The following is a 16,484-nucleotide window of genomic DNA, read 5'->3' on the forward strand; positions in this document are numbered from 1 at the left end:
CTTCTCTGCCTCTTCTCTCCCCTCCCTCCATGCTACCACATCTCCCAGTTCTTCGGCCCCTATTTGGTCTGAGTAACTCTCCTAATTTCCCTATATTCTGGTACCCTCCCTTCCTCTCCCCCTCTGCTTGCACCATTATGCACCCCTTAATTTGTAAGGACTTCTGCTTTCTCTTTTCTTCTACTTAGAATCTGCTGGTGTTTATGACCTGATCCTATTTGGCAGCAGTTCCAATCTTACACATGCTGCCAGGGAGACTGCCATTGCAAAAGTGCCATAAGGCACTTTGCAACAGCCGGAAGGAGGAAGGCACCAGCATGGAGGTCAGCGCCATCAGGTACTGGCCCCCCACGCTAGTTGGAGGAGCAAGGGAGCTGACTGTAGTGAGTATGCCACCAAGTGGCGGGGGGACAGTTCTGGGGCAGTGGAAGACAGGGAAGGGGTGAAATGGAGCAGGGGTGGACAGTTCAAGCCCAGAAGAGGGTGGGGACGGTGGAGGAGGCCGCTGCCGCCACATCCTATCCCCCGTCCCAGGCCTGAAAGCCCTACATGGGGCTACTCAGTTCTGCACCAGCAATTGAGCTGGCACAGAACTGACACAAGACCCATAGTGGCTGCCGGGGCTCGATATGAGGTAAGGGAAGAAAATGTGAAAAGAATAATTCATTGGGGAAGCTGAGAATTAGCCCTCCAAGACTAAGATAACAGACATTTGGTTTTTTTTAAATAAGATCATACATCTGGTGGGCAACCTTCAGTCTCGAAAGACTATGGTATAAGCCTACAGCACCCAGTAGTCCCAGACAGTCTCCCATCCAAGTACTAACCAGGCCTGACCCTGCTTAGCTTCCGAGATCAGACGAGATCGGGCATGTGCAGGATCATACAATGTGCAAACCAACCATTGTTGAGTTTTCAATTTCATTGCTAGTTGTCAAGATTTAGAAAGAACACGCTCTCACAAAAGAACATTGGTAATGTCAAAATTTTATTGGTGTTGAGGTAGCCTGCCTGATGGTGAAATAATTAGCTGAGACATGTACACAGTTGGCCTGCTGAGAAGTCTCCTTGTTCTTTTTTTTCATTTAAATGGTAACAATAATGAGAAAGGAACAGCAAGCAGAATTAAAATCTATGTTACAATACATTGTTATTATCATTATCATCATCATTCCGCGGCAAAGGTAAATGGTGATAATTATGGCAGGAAGCATTTGGCAGAGGTAGGCAGAACCCAAAAGGCTGATGCTCTGTTAATTAATGGGGGGAAGGACATGAAAATTAGATCATGTGGGGTAGGTGATTCTAGACAAACTCTCTTGCTGGCCAAAAAAGTATAAAATGAGGCAATCAATGGTATGTATGGCTTTTTTTAGGTGGAATGGGGGTTGGTTGGTGCGAAGCTGTAACAGCAAATGCACAATAAGCTGTAGCAAAATCTGGCAGGAGTGCCTCCGGTTTGCCACTTACTGCTTATGATTATCTCCCCTAGTGCTGTGAGAGAGCTCCTTTAACCATTCTGATTGGTTGGGTGCTGAAGTAGCTCTTCAGTGTGAATGGATTCATTTAGCTGTGCTTAGTGCCAGAGGTAACCAGCAGACTACAGGACCGTCCAGTCACAGGTGGGTCTTCAAAGAGACTAAAGATGTACGTTCTATATGAGGGAGACAAACATATTTTTTTTTTAAATGCCAAGGACGGGTTTCTTCAACATCAACTCAAGAGTTCTCGCACATGGTTCCATACTGTTTAGGGATGCAATGTATTGGCATGTTTGCTGCCGACGGTTTATTAATTCACATTCAAGTTTAAAGTAGCACCAGCCCTGTCTGCAGAGAAGTAACGCGTCCTATCTCTGCATGAAAAACAGGCATAACTATACTCTGAAACCCTTCCATGTTCTGAATGCCTGTGCTTGGAGGATTACAAGTGCATTCTTTCCCTATGAACAAGCCATAATGGAACTCTCAAAATCTTGAAACACAGCAAGAGTTTATCCAACCACTGGGAAGTCATGATGTCACGATGGCATGACACTTCATTCTACCCTTTCCCAAACCACCCCCATTCCCCAGTATGAAGAGGTCAAAATCCAGTCACTGAAAACTCAGTTATTAAATATGGATACTGCATTTCCTATGGTTTTGTTTTGATTTTTTAAAAAAACAATTGATTTGTATTTTTGTAATTGCCCGTGTCAATAACATTTATGTATGTAACACATGCCAATACACATTTTGCTTCCTTAAACGTTACACCAATTCCTGGGTATATTAGGGGTGCTGATTCCAAAAATGGCATCCGTTTTGCCCTATCACGTCTAGTTTTGGAGACATGACATAGCCTGTTCAGTGAATGGCTGAAGCAGCTTCCTCATGAGGAAGCCTACACCATGGCTTCCTCATGAAGAAGCTGCTTGAACCACTCACTAAAGAGGTTATGCCGTGTCTCCAAAACTAGACGTGATAGGGCAAAACGGATGCCATTTTTGGAATCAGCACCCCAAATTCATATCAAACCACCATAAAGTTTGGGAAAAACTTCTCTGACCCTCAATTTTGTAGGCCCGTGTAATCACCATAATACATTTGTTCCAATAACATGAAAACTACTTTTAACATCAACCATAACCCAGACCAACTCAAGCACAGTGTTCACAGGTGAAGGAGTCGTTTTCCCTTTTCCCTTATGTAAGCCAAAATAGCTAAAGGGTGGACCACTGGGGAAAATGTTTCCCCAGCGGACCACTGGGGAAAAGGTGTTGCCACCCACATTCTCAAGAAGTCCCCACACTCTTCCCGATACAAACCATTTAAGTTCTAATCTAAACCATAAGTAACATAGGAAACATCCCCCCACCATCCCATACTCTACTTGCATGGGAAGATAACAGAACTCTACTAAGCCTTGTCCAGACAGAGACAGAATGTCCACCATGACCTAAATTGTGCCTATTACTTTATATAAATTCTTTGTTGAAAAGCAGTGTAGAAATATTTTTATTAGTAATAATAATAATAGCCTGAGTTTTATAAATGGAATCCAATTTTAAAATACACCCATCTGTGGCATGTTATGTTGGCTTTAAATTGTAATCATCTGTGCTGTTTCCCATACCCATACAAACAATAAGTAATTTAGGGCACAATCCTAACCAGGTCTGTTAAGAAGTAAGTCCTATTTTGTTCAATGGGGCTTACTCTCAGGAAAGTATGCTTAGGATTGCAGCCTTTTCTGTTGATTTCAATGGCGGATTTCAATGTATGGTCCCTCACTGAAATCAAATCACTTGCCATTTGTAATGGGATAATTTATCCCACTGAAAACTGAAAGGATTTTGAAATGTGTAACCTACACACACAGTTCCTGAATGGACACAAGTCACACCTTGTCTTGTTATAGTTAAAGTATTTTTTTTTAACTGTCAGCTTCAACAAAAATTCTTTACACCATCTACTGTAGCTCCTTTATCCTAGTATATAATCCTCCTAGTGAAAATATACAAATATACTTTGCACAAATTTCTGGAGCCTTCTCCCATTAGCTGGATCACACCAAAAGTTATAAATGTCTAGGGGATGCTATCTAAAAGTATGTATGGGATTATGGTGGGAGGTACTACCAGGGACCCATAAGCAGGATTGTTTATCTACAATAACTAATACTAACATAATTCTCAGTTTCCCCTCATTGGAGAACAGGACCACTCATTATGCTAGCTGACATGTTTTCCAAAAACATGTTGGCAGGCAGAGGGAGTGATTATTCTTTCCAATGTCCATTGCGTTTTCTTAGCAAATGTCCCCCTCGAAACTCTGTTGCTTTGTAGTTGAACTTGTGGAGGCGAAGGACAACAAGTATAAAAACAAAAGCTGGAAGGAATTTGAAGAAGAAAATTGGACTGGTAGGTATGGAGTAGTGCTCCCCTCATATAAACACTAGAAAGCAAAAATAAAAGTGTTGGGAACTTCCTCTTTGCTTTGTAATTCTTGTTTTACCCTGAGATGAATCCAAGCAGTGAGTGATGGCAAGAACTATGGTAGAACACTACTTTCTTCCATAAATCATCTTCGTGCCCCACCCCATTCCCCAATATGAAGAAGTCAAAACCCAGTCATAACAGAGACAGTGTGAGGAGCCCTGGTAACTGGGAAGGTTCATGACATTCCCTCTGTCATATCCCTAAATCATATTATATTTAACATTCTACACTTCTGCAAATCTACATACTTATGTTTGACCTCCTTGGGTGTATATACTATACTGTATATTCACCATCCCATCCCCCAGATACTTCTTGGGCTGCAATCCTGCACATACTTATGCTGATCTATTCCCAACCAATTCCTTCTCATTCATTTTATACCAAATTTCCCTAGCCATCTTTGGCTATACTCCTGCATATACTTATGCTGATTAAACCCTATTAAGGGCTGAATAGCCTGTAGATAGGGCACAGAAATCAGCCAGGTCCATTGCAGTACTTAGTTTAATGATTAATGGGAAACTCCTGTATACTTTTAAAGAAATTAGCAAGAAATCAAAGTGATGCCAGAGCCAAGCTCAGTCTGCTTCTTACTGAGTTTTCCATTTTCTGGTCATTTAAAAGACACTGCAAAAAAAAAAAAAAAAGGCAATTGCTAGACGTAAAGTGAGATTCACAGGCAATAATTGTAATGAATGTTATCTTCAGAAGAAATCAAGAGAATGCTTGTGCATACAAATGGAAGCTTTAAAAAGCAAGGATCTGTTTTATTCTCTGATTCCATCCTGTCACTGCTTTGGTGCCCTTTGAAAACATAAATGAAATGGAGACTGCAGACATGGGCAGTCATTTAAAAAATATTATAGTGAGGTTGCTCTAAAATGACAATGACGTTTACTAACAGTCACTATCCAAAAATATATAAGCTATTGGGACATCTACAAAGTTAATTTTTTCTTATCCTACTTCTCAGTTTGACTTTGAATAAACTGCCCTAAGTGGATGCTATGTAAGCACTGGCCTGAATTAGAAAGAAGATGATCACATACAGAAGTCAGGTTTATCAATAGGATGAACTCCAAATTTCCCAACATATTTTCCAGAAAATTTTCTTTTAAGCGATCCGGGCCCCCGATATGTAGGCAGGCTGCAGGCAGCCTGAATGCTTGAAGAGATTAGGTCGAATGTCAACAGAAGCAGTTAACTTCCTGCTTCCTGTTAACATTCAATTTAGTCCCTTCAAGCATTCAGGCTGCCTGCAGTCTTCTTGTATATTGTGCTATAAGCTTGCATGCTTAAGCATCCTGAAAAGAAACACTGTGCTTTGTTAAATATTTAAACAATGTTAATGGATGCGGAGGGGCTGCAGAGATAGAGTTTCCCCATATCCCCAGTTTCCGTATCTGGAGAGCAGGGGCTGGAACCTATCTACCACGGATATGAGGGGGAACCTGTACAACTGATTTCCAATCTTCTTTCAACAGGCTCTGGAGAAAGCCAGCTATATAGTTCTAAATATGATGCAGGCTTCCAGAAAGTAACAAAAGCAGCTCTTTATACTCCAGTTCATCGTGGGCAGAAAACCTAAAATCGGTGAGAGATAGAGGATGTGGAGGGTGTATTGGAATCGCGGAAGATATGGCAAGGAGACAGGATTTTTATTTATTTATTTTTCACATTTTGTAAATACTGCCCTTCCTCCAAAGAGCTCAGGGCAGTGTACACAGCTGCTCCCCTCCTTTTGTCCTCACAACAACCCTGTGAGGTATGTGAGGCTGAGAGAAAGTGAATGGCCCAAGGTCACCCAGGGAGCTTCGTGGCTGAGAGGGGATTCAAACCTGGCTCTTCCAGGTCTAAGTCCTCCTCCCAAACCACTACACCACCCTGGCTCTTGTGTCAGCAGTGGCCCTTTAATTTGGTGAACCTGGGGAACACAGGGTTAAGGCCTGGGCTTTCAGCATAGCTGCAGCCACTAGGGGCAATGATATCTTCAGGGATATACTGAGTACCTGATGCAGGGAGAGTTTTGTGGGTTGTAGCTGGAGTGTGAGTGGAGGAGGGAGAGGAGACTTGCTAGCTAAACGGACTGACTTTTTGGTTAAACTGGCTTGTTGACTCACGGACTGACTCATGACTCTACTTATCAGACTGACTCTCTGGCTAACTGACTTTCTGGCACACTAATTCACAAACTGGCAAACAAACAACTAACTGGCACCCTGACTGAAGGACTGGAGGACAAACCACGAAATGCTGCACTGACTAACAGACGAATCCAAGAGAGACTGCCGAGTGGTGGAAAGCTGAGGTAGCGCTGCTGTACCCCAAAGGACTGCTGCTTGAAGGAGGGACCCTGCAGACTTACAGGCAAGCCAGCCACCTACTACACTCCTTCCTGCTGGTGCTGGGATAGTGGTAGTTTCTGCAGTCTGCTAGATCTAGCTGTGATTAAGCTGGGGAGACTAATTAGTTTTGGGCATAAGTTATTTAGCCAAAGCTCAGAACAGCAATTTGGCAAGACAGAGGGATGGAGGATACGGTATGGAAAAAAGTGGGCAAGGAGGTGGTAGCCTGTTTCTGTCCCGATCCCAGGTTTAGAAGAAATGTTAGTGTGAATTTCAGGAAGTTGTGGTGACCCCTTCTCCGAGCCACCTGTCCTTAGCAGGAGCTCTTCTCGTTTTTCAAAAGGGCAGGACCCTCTAGGTTCTACCACTGGAAAGAGGGTTGTGTTTCTCACATCCCAGATCCAGAGAGTGCAGCTAGCCTGTGATTTTGTGACCTTGGTTTCCCAGAGGCCTCTGACCAGCAGCTGTTGGGAGCAGGATGCTGGCCACGTAGACTCCAGACCTGATTCCACTGGGCCCTTCTTATACAATCTCCATCGCTATGGAGAGATTGTACATGTTCAGTGGCACTTCTGTCTATGTCTTGTGCTGGAGGCTGTCCAGGCGACTGGTGCCCCTGCATATCTGTGTGTGAGCCAGAGCACTATCTCTGTTTTCTCCAGCTTCTTGACTTTCCTCTTGGTTGCCAGTCGCTACAGAAAAACTCTTAGAAGCTGAAAAATCTCTGAAGAATATCGGCGTTGAGGAGCGGACATGCAGACATTCAATCACTGATTCTGCATTGTATGTTTTATAAACCTGGGCACATGAGGTTTAGGGCTCAGAGCGACTTCTGCATTTTGGTCAGGAAAGGACAACCCTGGATCTTTCCCATTAGGGGCCGGAGTTTTCAGAGAAAGTTTCTAAACCACTGGCCAAAACTGCCCTCAAAATTGAGCAGGCAGCCAAATCTTTTGGCAACGTGAGACCCAAATTTATCCCAGCGAGCCAGAAACTGGCTCAGGCTGGCCAGTAACTCCAGTAAGTGGCAAAGGACATTCACAAAAAGGACTGAGACCCTGCTATAAAGATCCGATGTGGCGCCAGCTTTCTAAAATCCACAGGAGAGGAATTTGTCCAGCTTGGCCATTATCAGCTGGGCAACCACCTAATAACGTGTGACTTACATCACAGGCTAGCTGTCATTATGAAAAACAGGCAGTTAAATGCAGTTTCCCTACATCTCCAGCTGTCTGGGGACGGCCTATCCAGAGCTGCAGAGCACTGCCCCGACCTGCAAGAGGCTAAAGAAATGTCCAAGGGTGAGGAGGGGGAGAGAAATTGGAATTTGCACCTGGCAGACAAGGAACATCCTCCAAAAGGAGAAAGCTCTCCTCACTGCTTCAGTTATTAATAATGGATTAATGGGAGAAATTACCATACCACGTGCTGTAACACGCCACAGGGGTGCTGATCAATGCCCCTCTCCACCGATTCCACACCTCAGCCCTTGGAAACCAAAGCAGGTAAAACAGCAGGCACTGTCTGCGGAAGAGGCTAGAACACAGGCTTGGTGGGAGAGTTACATCATGGGCAATTTGACCTTTATGGAGCTTTTTCCGCTGGTAGTAGCAGTGCATATTTGGGCACCCAAATTTAGGAATTCTGCTGTATGTTTTTGATGTGACAACCAAGCAATGGTCTTCATTATCAACTGGTAACTGCCTAGATCACTGCGGGTCATGAAACTTGTCCATGCCTTCATTCCCCAGTGTTTGAAAATCAAACTATCAATACTTAGCTAACAAACAAAGTATGTCCTGGGTGCGGGCAGTGGTGGAACAGGAGCAGGGGTGGAGGGGCAAAAGCGTACCACCAGCAAAGGGGTTTGGGGAGACTGTGGGTTAGGCGTTCAGGGGGTATTCCAAGGTGGGGCAGGGCAGGCGGCAGGCAGGTAGGTGGGTGGACCACGCCTGGACAGTGGGTGGGACCAGGATCCTGCACTTGGGTCAGATCCTAATCCTGCTCACAAACAGCCTGGTTTTACATGGACTGCTCAAATCTGCCCGACCAATTTAGGTGGTGCAGATCCAAGTAGCCCCATTGGGCTGCCTGGGGAGCTGCTCAGGGTAAAGGGAAATTATTCACCTTACTCCAGGTTGTGACCTAGCCTGCACCAAATCTGCGCTGGTTATAGGGCAGGCCAGCAGGCCTTCCTGTTCCAGTGCGGGTTAGGATTACTCCCTAAATTGCTAAATACTCGTTAAATGGAAACTGCAAATCCAGCATGTGGAGTGAGGTTAGTTGGATCAGCATTATATTCCCCAGTCCTCTGAATAGTTTTATCTTTTTACAAAACACTTGTTTAAAAAAAAAATACATTTTGAAGATAGTCATATTTCTCTTTTTTCACTGTGAAAAAATGGGAAATATGTGTTTTAAATGACTGCAGCTAATATGCTTCTCTGCATTATTGATTTTCTTCACTTTAAAAGTTTTTTTAAAAATCAAATTCCCACACTAACAAATATATAACATTAAATTATTTGGAAGAGAAGGTGAATTATTTAGGATTCAATATAAGCTAAAAATCAAGCTGCATCGACTTTATTAGGAAATGGTGTAAATTTTGACTTAGTTCTGAGTGAAATTAGATTTAAAAGGTGGTGTTTTATTTAGTACTTTCTTGCATAGAAGAATTACTTCAACTTTATCAAAAGTTTATCTATGGATCATTCATTTCTCTAGTGCAGGGTTTGGCCGAATCATTCCCTCCTGTGACTGGCACTCACTGTTCCAGAGCACCACAGGACTTCATGTCTTCAGATCGGGACGAAGCAACACTCCAGCCAGTCGCATCTTCATGAAAATCCAGGTGCAATGCACACTGGGCACTACACTATAGACCAGGGGTCGGCAACCTGCTGCTCTAGAGCCGCATGCGGCTCTTTCAGCTGTCTGCTGCGGCTCCTCCCGGTGAAAGTGGCAAAGGGGGTGACAGGAGGCACCTGTGTTGGGAGGGCAGGCTGCTTCCCTCCACCCCCTGAGCTCACTACCCTCCTCTCCCTTCACCCCCACCTGCTCCACATTGGTTTCCCTTTTCAATTTTGCCCGCTCTGCAGGCTTAAGCTCCCCTTTTTTCCCTTCCCCAACTCTCCAGCAGGACACCCCCCTCCTCAGCCATTGTGAGCCCTTGCAGCCCGCCTTTCCCTGAGCAGGTCCCCACTCAGTGCAAGGAGAGGCTTTTCCTCCACAGCAGAGGAGACATCCTGTGTGTCTACTCAGTAGTAAGCCCCATTACAGTGGATGAAGCTTGCTCCCAGGAAAGGGTGCCTGGGATTGCAGCCGTGAAGCCTGCTCCTTTGCATGTCTACTCAGTTGTAAGCCCCATTACAGAGGATGAAGCTTACTCCCAGGAAAGGGCGCCTGGGATGGCAGCCTTGAAGCCTGCTCAAGGCCAAGCGCAAGGACGGGTGAGTGGGAGCCCGTCTGTTCCAGGTCTGTTCCAGAGTAAGCCCTGATGTAGTCCCTGGGCTACACCCAGGAAGGTGTGGAGGGCTGTAGCCTCAGCCCCCTCCTGTGCAGGTCTACTCACAAGTAAGTATTTTATTTAGTATTTATCAAAAGTTTATCTATGGATCATTCATTTTTCTAGTGCAGGGTTTGGCCAAATCATTCCCTCCTGTGACTGGCACTCACTGTTCCAGAGCACCACAGGACTTCATGTCTTCAGATCGGGACGAAGCAACACTCCAGCCAGTCGCATCTTCATGAAAATCCAGGTGCAATGCACACTGGGCACTACACTATAGACGCAACTGGCTGGAGGGTCACATCATCCTGATCTGGGGACATGAAGTCCCACGGAGCTCCAGAAATGAAAGCGCAGATCACACCGGGGACCTCATTCCCGGTACGCAGCAGGTGCAACTTTGAGCGCTGCTGTTCTAGTGGAATGGCCAAAGGAGGATAATTTGCAGATGGATCGATATAGGAATCTGTGGAAATGGACACATCCTCCTAAGGAATTTGCTAAAGAGCAGGAAAACAATCATTTAATGTGATCCATCACTTGTAACCTTTGCAGAGATTAACCCTCAAATTATGCATAGCCATTTTTTATATTAGGATAGCAGAGGTAGTACATATAATGGTTAAACTTAGGAAGTCTGGATTGGCGCACTCTATATTTCTTCTCTTGTTATTAATGTGGAGAGTTGAAGAAGGGTTTTGTTGGGCTTTATATTTTTCTTTACATGGCATAAATAAAAATGCTGACTGTGGTTTTCTCTTCACATATCAGTAAAAATACTTAATACGAGTCAATGGAATTTCCTTTGTTAAATATGAGATCATCAGACCTGGATCTGTTCCCCTCAAAAAAGAAAAATTACCAGTAACGTTTGTTTTTTAGAAAAGCAAAACAGAAAAACACTGAGCTGGACGCTACACAGCATTTTCAGTGATGATGCACTATAGGAAAGCGTTATATAACATCACTTAGAGGTTTGAAAGCTCAAGCAGAGAGCAGCAGGTCTTGTCGGTAAAGCACAAAATCTGGCTATGTTTTCTGAACAGTGAAAGGAGACAAGCAACTAATGAGCATGCTGGCATGCCCTGAAACACAAGGGTAGGTTCCAAACGTATTCGCTCACAGTAACGGAGGTCAGCAGAAAAACGCCACTTATTCTCAGCAGCTTCAGCATCAGCCGAACACCTACATGCCAGCAACAATCCTGCTATCCCTCCCACTCATCCCTGACAACAGTCGGTTCTCAGTGCATCCAACCAGAACTCAGCTGCTCATGCATCAGCCTTTGGGAATAGTGCCTCTCACAGGGGACTCACCCAAGTTTACTGCGGCTGTCCCATGTGGAGTTATTTATTTAAATCATTTACACCCTGCTTTATCATCTAAAAAATAATAACAGATGACCAAGACAGTTTTTAAGAAGTAAACACAACAACTCCAAGCATCTGAACTGCTCCAAAGACAGAGATTGCTGACAGGGACCCCCCCCCGACTTACCTGGGGGGGAATAGGCTTGCAGAGTGAGAGGGAGGCTCAAGGCAAGGAGATAGGCCCTGAGGCCAGCTGCAGGACTAGGAAAGGAAGAACCAGGTCCCAGCCTTTTAGACCTCCCATGGAGGAAGGGGTGGGGCTGGTCACAAGCATAAAGCCCAGTTGGGCCAAGGCAGTCTTGATTAGGCAGCAGAAGCTGGCCTGCCTATGAGCCAGGACTCGCTAGGAGCCCAGAGGTTCCAGCAACTCGAGAGAAGGGCCTGGGTGACACAACCCCCTTCCCCTACACTCTTTACTGAGGCCCCAGTGGCCAGGTTGTTGCTCCTGGAGAGGGAACCTCCAATGCCCCACTACTGCCTCTCACAACTAAGAGGGTCCCCCCACAAGCCGGGACCCCACAGACAGACAGACAGACAGACAGACAATGCTGACCAGAAATTTCATTTGATGGTCAATTCATAAAACCAACATTTTGTGAGTTGCTTCAAGGTGAGATTTTGTTTTGTTTTTGTATCACGAAATGACATTGTGCAAGAGTGATTTTGTGTAAGCACTTCTCTCTCTCTCTCTCTCTCTCTCTCACATTGCTATAAACTAGGGGCAAACTGGACTGTGTCGTTGGCCATGACGTGCTTGCTTCTCTTTCTGTAAAAAGCAGGCAGGGAGGACAATGATGACAAATCTGGATTCCAAAAGTGGTGGGAAGCAAGGGTTTAAGCCAGCGCTTCCCAAAAATTTTTGACCACACCCATAAACGTAGTTTTGCTCTCAGTCCAGTGACCAGTGTAATTGGTACATGTTGTTAACAACTCTCTGGAGTCTTCAACAGTGACATCATCCCTGAGCTATGGAGTGCTGAGAGGGAATCTGTGTGGGTTTTCAGTTTGGCCCACACAACTTATAGGGTGTGAACAAGTTAAAATCGCTGGCTTAGGTCTGCCTCCATCTTGTAGGCCCACAGCCATTTTGAAGCAGCTGTGGGAGCAGAGCTTATTAGCAGGCTGAGAAACCTGTTTTTAATTGGGAGTCTTGCTTTGGCCAGTTGTCACCTGGAAGTGAGGTTGACCGCCTATGTCATTGGAACATCTGAAACAAATGCTGTCAAATGAACGGGAAGGTTTGGACTTCCTGGTGCATCCTCCTTCTTGGTGGTCTCCATGGCAGCTTCAGTCATCTTCTCGGTAGCTCTTCCTCCTCAGGCAGGCAGGTCAGGCTGAAAGTCTTCCTAAAGGGAAGAGCTCCCAGATCTCCCAAACTGACTTGCCTTGTGGCCATTTTTCCTTTACACAGGCACGATCGCACCAAGTTTGACCATTCTCTCCCTTTCCAGGCTGGAAACAATGCTGGTTGGCTTACACTCACAGCGGCCAGTTTTGGAGTTCTGAACCTCCCCATTTACAGACAGGAGGTGGAGCAGTTCAGGCACCTGGCTTCTCAGTATGGCAGCCCTATCTCCCACCATTGCCAGGCTTCCTACCTTTCGGGAGGCACGCACCATGCAGGGCTTGTCAGGAGCGCGCATAACAACCACTGGAGCAACTGCCTCCCTCCCCTCTCCTGAGTAGCTGGCATCAGTTTGAGCGCATCACAGCAGCACACTACAGCAACTCCTTCCCTCTTCAGTGCAGCCAGAAACTTGTTTATTCAAGAATAATGCAGTTTAGCAACCATTGGGGTGATTGCCTCCCTCCTCTTCACAGCGGTTTTTGGCGCTATCACCCCAAGGCAGTGTAGCCTAGTGGTGAGTTTCTTCTTTGGTATACCAAGTCATCATGGCAAACCCCACTGGTGGTTCCTCTGTGGCTCCCACCGCCTGTGCAGAACCCACAGCCATCAACTGGGGTGACTTAACCAATTCCATTAATAGCATCGTGCCGGTTAGCGTCTTGTCCAGTTTAGCAGCTACCCTAGAAATCTTCCATAAGATTGTGGCCTCTACTATCCATTCACAGCCCGACCCCCAGCTCCCATTTCTGAGGAAACAGAAACAGTGGGGTGTGCACTGCATCTTGTGGTGGAGGGACAGTCACCAAGGCCTCCTCAAAGTAAGAAAACATTTGTTCCCTTATCTTGGGGCTGCAGTATAGCAGCACCAGTGCTGAAAAGTTGGATAGGACTGGGCCCTAAAATCTCAAGAAAAAATCCTGGACAAAAAGAAGAGCAACGCTAAAAGACTTCACATGCCTTGTTTGCAGTTCAGCTTAAGCTTCAGTCTTCAGTATTAGTCGTGGCTTCACAAAAGGAAGATTAAAAACTAAGCCACCCCAAAAGCAGGCACTTTAAGCGTTCTGTTCAAGGTAGCCACAGGAAGCAGAGCTGCATTCCCAATATTAGAACAGCGGCTTAGAACAGAAGTATTTTGCATGCACCACACATTCCTGTAATGCTGCAATCCCAGGACCCATTCCAGCACAGAGTACATTAGCAGAGCTTAACTCAGGTACCAACATCTCTTAAAAGAAATACAATAATGTTTTGACAGCTACCCAGTCAGCCTATGAGTCTAAATCATGCATATTACCATTTTGCTGGAAAGGAAAAAAGAAAATCAAAATTGGAACAAAACTCCGGTGACAATAATAAATACAATTGACCTTGTTCTTCCTGATAACTTCTTTGAATTCAAAGTTATTTGAAGTAATTTTACCCCACAGTGACCCATGGATAATTTCATTTAGCACATCTCTCTAGACACAATATGTTATGCCATCAGCCAGTTCTAAATCCTTGCAGCTATTTGTCATGGGTGAAATACTTTATTAAGGGCGCAATCCTGACTGTGCCTTGGGTCGACGCAAGTCTCTTGCACTGGCCCAGGAGGGTTGGAAACGTGCTATAAAGCATGTTTGCACCTCCTCGAGAATCAGCTGGACCAAGCCACTTCAGGTCCCAATCTTGCGCTGGATACAGTGCAGGTCTCCTGGCCTGCCTGTTCTAGCACAAGATAGGACTGCAATGCACGTGTAATAAATACACAAATGTTAAATGTATAAATAAAAATATGTACATGTTTATATTAAATGTAATAAAGCTGTCACTTCTGTCTCTGAGCAGTGTTTGACAGTGTGAGAATGGCCAGGGAGGGATTGGGGCTGAGCCCCTTCTCCTCTTCAAAATACCTGTTCTGCTCCACTCTCAGCCTCCTTTGTGGCAGCAGCTGAACAAAGCTTGGAAATGTCTTGCCTGCGAACTGCTGAGTGTCCTGGCATGAAGTTGCTAGTTGAGGCTAGGACTCTCTTTCACCTTCTGTGCATATTCCTTAGGGCTCTGTGTACTTATTTAAAATACAGTTGACCCTGTCTGTGGGGGGTCGGTTCCATGATCTCCCAGATAATGAAATCCAGGTCTTTACCAGCCTCAGAACACCTCTTGAAGGAGTCATTATAGCCAAAGGGTCTTACTCCCAGGAAAGTGTGGATAGGATCGCAGCCTCAGTGGCGAGGATGAGATGCTTCCTTCTTCATCTTCTGATTGACAGTGTCTACGCAAAAGTAACTCCTATTTTGTTCAATGGGGCTTCCTCCCAGGAAAGTGTGGCAAACTCAGAGAAGAGGATGAGATGCTGCCTTCCTGACTGACAGTGGCTGCAATCCTAACCACACTTTCCTGAGAGTAAGCCCCATTGAAAGTGTGGATAAGTGGAAAGTGTGGATTGAAAGTGTGGAAAGTGTGGATAAGATCGAAGCCTCTTAAGGAGCATGGGATGCTTCCTTCTTCGCCTTCTGATTGACAGTGTCTACTCAGAGGTAAGTCCCACTGTATTCAATGGGGCTTACTCCCAGGAAAGTGTGGCAAACTGAGTTTGCCACACTTTCCTGGGAGTAAGCCCCATTGAACACAATGGAACTTACCTCTGGGTAGGCACTGAGCACAATCTTAACCAGGTCTACTCAGAAGTAACTCTTATTTTGTTCAATGGGGCTTACTCTCAGGAAAGTGTGGTTAGGATTGCAGCCACTGTCAATCAGAAGGTGAAGAAGGAAGCATTTCATCTTCATCACTGAGGCTGCGATCCTATCCACACTTTCCTGGGAGTAAACCCCATTGAACACAATGGGGTTTACTTCTGAGTAGACATGCCTAGCATTGCGTTGTCAGTGTGGAGGAGAATGAAACGCAGCCCCGGGACCTCCAAGGGGCACCTCCTCCTTCCAGCTCCAGACTGCAAAAGTTTTTGGAGCTCCCCCTCCACCTTTGATCCAAGCAAGAGGGTCAGTCTCCCAGACAGGCAGGCAGGCTCGGGCGGGAGGGGACGTGGGGCGGCAGAGGGGGGCTCGCCCTTAGGGGCAGCGGGAGCAGCTCCAGCGCCCTCCTCTTCATCCCACCCGCACCCCAGACCCACCAGGAGAGCTGAGCCGGCTAGCTTGGCCGGGGTGGAGAGGCGTGGGGCAGGCAGCTGAACTGCTCCTCTTACCCTCGTCAGGGAAGCTAAATGCCGGCCGGCCGCGCCCTCTCCTACGTTCTCAGCACAGTCGCAGGAGGCGTCAGAGCTGCGCGTGCGCTCCCCGCCAACAAACAGTTCTCAAAACCAAGAACTTCATTGGGTAGGGGTTCTATAGAACCGGCGCGAACTGGCTGAATCCCATCACTGCCCTTGAGAGAGACTTCACTACCGAGGAGGTCGGCTCAAGACTCAGGAGAGCCAAGAACACTGCCCCTGGCAAAGATGGCAACAGATACAGCCTGCTGAGGAAGCGTGACCCTGACTGCTAGGTGCCGACTGGCATCTTCAATGCCTGCAAGTGCTTCCGCCGCAAGCCAGCTGCCTGGACGAAGGCCATGACTGTGCTGATCTACAAAAAGGGTGACTGTGCAGACCCAAGCAACTGGCTGCCCATCTCCTTGTGCAGTGCACTCTACAAGAAGTACACCAGCTGCAACACTGTCCACATCACAGACTGGGCGCTGACAGGAAATACCATCAGTAAACAGCAAAAAGGGTTCATGAGCTGTGAAGGATGCTATGAGCACAACGTCCTCCTGCAGACTGTACTCGAAACAGTTCGCCGCTCCAGACGATAACGTGCAGTGGCCTGGCTGGACCTCTGCAATGCCTTTGGATCCATCCTCCACGACCACATCTTTGAGAGGCTCACTGAGTTTGGCATGCCAGAGACCTTCACCCTGGTCCGTGAATGGTATGATGGCTGCT

General features: G+C 46.2%; 1 protein-coding gene across 1 annotated transcript in view; it reads right to left on the reverse strand.

Moving 5' to 3' along the window:
- Positions 1–1,469: 1,469 nt before the first annotated feature.
- The window catches only part of KCNS3 (potassium voltage-gated channel modifier subfamily S member 3), a 34,415-nt gene continuing 19,400 nt past the window's right edge, over positions 1,470–16,484 (reverse strand). The window contains exon 2 of the mRNA XM_066639854.1: positions 1,470–1,654. Within this exon, the coding sequence (XP_066495951.1) occupies positions 1,617–1,654 (38 nt within the window). The 3' untranslated portion in view covers positions 1,470–1,616. The remainder of the gene's footprint in view (positions 1,655–16,484) is intronic.

The sequence above is a fragment of the Tiliqua scincoides genome, chromosome 1 (assembly GCF_035046505.1).
Source record: "Tiliqua scincoides isolate rTilSci1 chromosome 1, rTilSci1.hap2, whole genome shotgun sequence".
Lineage (NCBI taxonomy): Eukaryota > Metazoa > Chordata > Lepidosauria > Squamata > Scincidae > Tiliqua > Tiliqua scincoides.